The sequence below is a fragment of the Bidens hawaiensis genome, unplaced genomic scaffold (assembly GCF_021521415.1).
Source record: "Bidens hawaiensis isolate Kalapana, Puna unplaced genomic scaffold, B.hawaiensis_p1.1 tig00008253_1, whole genome shotgun sequence".
Classification (NCBI taxonomy): domain Eukaryota; kingdom Viridiplantae; phylum Streptophyta; class Magnoliopsida; order Asterales; family Asteraceae; genus Bidens; species Bidens hawaiensis.
The window spans coordinates 401,405-405,114 of record NW_027491587.1 but is presented as its reverse complement, the minus strand read 5'-3'; the positions used below and the strand labels follow the sequence as shown (position 1 = coordinate 405,114).

Below are 3,710 nucleotides of genomic sequence, written 5' to 3'. Positions count from 1 at the left end.
GGTTAGTATCTAAGGATATAGGGTCATACAAGTTCCCTCTTTGCTGGGTGAAGGTCGGCATCCCGGTCTAGGAACCATAGTTGATATTCAAACAACAGTCTTCATACGAAATTGTCCATTACTAGCTATACTGAATAAGGATCTTGTATCCATATTCCAGCTCGAGAATACTCCATGAGGATAATTGATGTCAGCATGTCCTAAAACTGTTATACATGTCTAACACATCACCATACTAAACGCAATCATTAGTAAACAAATAACACCGAGGATCATTGATCCTTTATAACCTATTATATATCTCAAGGATAATCTATCCATAAGATAGTTAAGGATTAAGGATCCTCAGCATAAAAATCATGCCATAACAGCAGGGCCGTCCTAAGAATCATTAAAAAAATTATGGCAAAAATGAGAAATAATTTGGGTTGTTAAAAAGCTTTTTATTTATAAAAATGGGCTTAAATGAATTGTGTAATTAGGCTTAAACATTAACAATACATATTTTCTTCATAAAAGAAATATATGTATAATTCTTTTATTTAAAAAAAATCAAGCCTACAGGGTGATCGAGCCGGGGACCCTCGCCCCCCTCAAAGCCAGCCTTATCAGTCATTTTATCATTTACTTAAGAAAATAGAAAATAATATGTTTTTATTTACACAGGTGACCGGATTAAGAAAATAATTGAATAATCACTCATTTACTCGGTTGCAACCTGTAATGAACTTGTTCTACTGAGTATTGAATTTATCAAACGTCGTGAGGATTGCATGGTTTGTTCATCCGATGAACCGCCTGGAAGGGACATGTTCATTGATAAGAAGATAAAAACTTGTGAATACAAAGTCAGTGAACCCGATTGTTATTTTCTTTGCTGAACAAGAAATTGTTATGGTATTATGCTCATCAAAAAGGAAGTTTCATAAAGTTTGTAATGCTACAAGATTTTATGGACCAACAAAAACATCTATCATTTTATTTTGATATTTTCCATTATATGTAGAATCATATATTCAATCACCAAGGCCTATCAATGTCCCTGAAATCATATGAATATAGGAGATTAGGAGACATGAAAAGGAAATAACAACCTTAACAATTTAACTGACTACCAATGCAAACTAACTCAACAGAAGTTATATGAATTGTCCATTCATCAACTATGTTTGAACCTTACTTTCATTTTGAATGACATGCAAGCAAATGAAACAAGTAGAGGCTTGCAATTGTGTAGGATAATATTAGTGTAGTTTCCTAGGTAAATATGTTTTTGAATAAGGTGAAAGAAAATATGTATCAGATTTGTATAGAGTGATAACTAAATAACTAGGAATTTTATGAGTAGAAATAAACTGAGTCGATTAAAATGAAAAACTATAGTTCAGTTTTAATTTTATGATGCATTTATAGAAGCATATTAACCAAGCCCAACAAAACGAACCACTAGTTTATAATAACAGAAACATCTTTTATTATATAACCCCAAAACCGAGTTTACAGTAAATCCTTTCAGTAACAGTAAACAAAATTTATAAAATCGACCACAAAACTTGAACTGAATCAATGGGCTCGAGCCACATACGCCAGAGAAGCAGCCGCAGCTAACAGTGTTGTTGCAGATGACACCATGGTCCAGAACCCCTTCTCCTTCTTAGCCGAGCTTTTAACCAACTCAACCTGCATTTTCATCTCTTCCAAACTACTCTCTTTATCCATCAAAGCTCTCTTAATTGCTTCTATCCCTGCAACATGCTCTTTAATCTCTTCTTCCACACCGTTTTCTTGATCAAAATCACCGGTTCCTTCACACACCATCACTGTTTTCTTCAAGATATTCAACACCTGGTTCGAGTTTGCCTCTGCTGCACTTAGTTTACCCTCGAGTTCAGCTCGGTTTTCTGCATACCTTGCTTCTAGATCAGCGACTTCTTTAACCAACCCTGCACATTGATCGGTTAATCGGTTCTTTTCACCTGAATTCTCCTCATTTACTGCTGTCAAAGCTGATAACTTTAGGTTCAACTCTTGAATTTCCATTTTCATTGATGAAATCGTCTGGTTTAAATCATCTGTTTGGACTTTTTGATCCTGAAGTTGTTTGATAACTTCATCTTTCTCAACTGTAGCTTGATCAAGTGATGATTTGTAGCTTCTTGATTCGATCTCTAACTCCTTAACTTTCTCAATTTGTTTGGAATTTGACTCTTCCAGTGACGAAATCGTGTCTTTACACGCACTCAACTGTTCCTCTTTCTTGACAATTTCACTCACCGCGTTTGTCTTAACATTCTCCAATTCGGTTTTCTGTTCAACAATCTGCTCAAATGCAAGCTTCTGCTGCTGCAACTCGTTCATCGCATCCTGCAAATCTTTCGAAGCCAAACTCTTTTCATTAACTAAACACTCAATCCGCCTCTCGGTTTCCTTCTTCTCTTCAACCAAATCATCAATTCTACTCTTCATCTCCGCTTCATTATCCAAACTTGCAGCATACTTCTTCTCCAAATCAGCAATCTTCTCGCACAATACTCCCTCTTCGATTCTCATCCTCTCTACCAGCTTCGTAAGTTCATCCACAAAACCTTGCAACTCAGAGCTCTTAACTTCTTTTGCAGCCTTCTCGTCTGCAATCGCCTTATTCTCTTCTACTAAATTAGCAACATCCCTCCGCAATCCCTCAACCACACATTCCGATTCAACCAATCTCGCTTGAACATCCTCCTTTTCCTTCAATACCAATTCAACCCGCCTCGCACCAGCTAAATTATCCTCCTTTAATCTATCACACTCCTCCTTCAATCCCGCTACTTCCGTCGAAACCCGAGCTTCCTTTTCCTCTACTTTAGCTATCTTCACTTTCAACTCATCCAGCTCTAAAACTTTACCCTCCAACAAAACTTTAATCTCATCCCTCTCGTCACTAACCCGAGCCGAAACCGCTCTCTCTTCATCAATTTCAACCCGAAACTCGCTTAACCGCTTACTCAAACCCGCAATCTCCGATTCCTTCTCGCCTTTCACCCTCTCAGTCTCACTCTTGTCCTCCAAAACCCTCTTCAACTCACCCTCCAAACGCTCCATTAACTGGTTCAAATGCACATTCAAATACACAGAAACTAAATCTTTCTCAATCTCCAGCCTCACCAATGCTTCAGTCAGCAAACCCATCTCGGACTTCAACTCATCGTTCTCCATGACCGTCCGATTAACCTCAGATTCCAAGTACTTGTTCTTCTGAGCCAACGAATCGACCTGTGTACGCTTCTCAATGGTCTCTTTAAGCAACCTGTCGTTGAGTGATTTCAAGCTTTTAACCTTGTCAGAATCGTCCATTGTTTGATGGGGTTTGTGGCGGGTGGTTTCGGGTGCATTGGTAATGGCCATGGGATAAGGGTTTAGTGGTTTTGTGGGGATTGAAGATGAGAGGTTTTAAATTTATTGGCGGTGATGGGTTTCTGTGGCTGAGGATAATAATAATAATAAGTGGGTTTCTAGGGTTTCGATTCGTCTTATATATTATATAAAACAGACTCTGGATTTATGGAGTCGAGAAATATCGAATATATATTATGTATGCATGCAACGAATAATAATAAAGATAATATTCATTTACACAAAATGGCAAAACTCGTCCTTTATGTTTGCACGTTTTTTCAATAGTCGTCCTTTAGCAAACTTAATGACAATGAACATCCTTTAAGTTTCAA

General features: G+C 37.5%; 1 protein-coding gene across 1 annotated transcript; it reads right to left on the bottom strand.

Annotated features, from left to right (window-relative positions):
- Nucleotides 1–1,464: 1,464 nt before the first annotated feature.
- LOC143637368 (uncharacterized) lies at nt 1,465–3,477 on the bottom strand. Its single transcript, XM_077104772.1, has one exon. It carries the CDS (start codon nt 3,385–3,387, stop codon nt 1,564–1,566), a length of 1,824 nt encoding a protein of 607 aa, XP_076960887.1. The 5' UTR covers nt 3,388–3,477; the 3' UTR covers nt 1,465–1,563.
- Nucleotides 3,478–3,710: the final 233 nt, after the last annotated feature.

Bases quoted from the DNA above. Each gene is read 5' to 3' on its own strand.
- LOC143637368 (XM_077104772.1), bottom strand. From the start codon at position 3,387: ATGGCCATTACCAATGCACCCGAAACCACCCGCCACAAACCCCATCAA.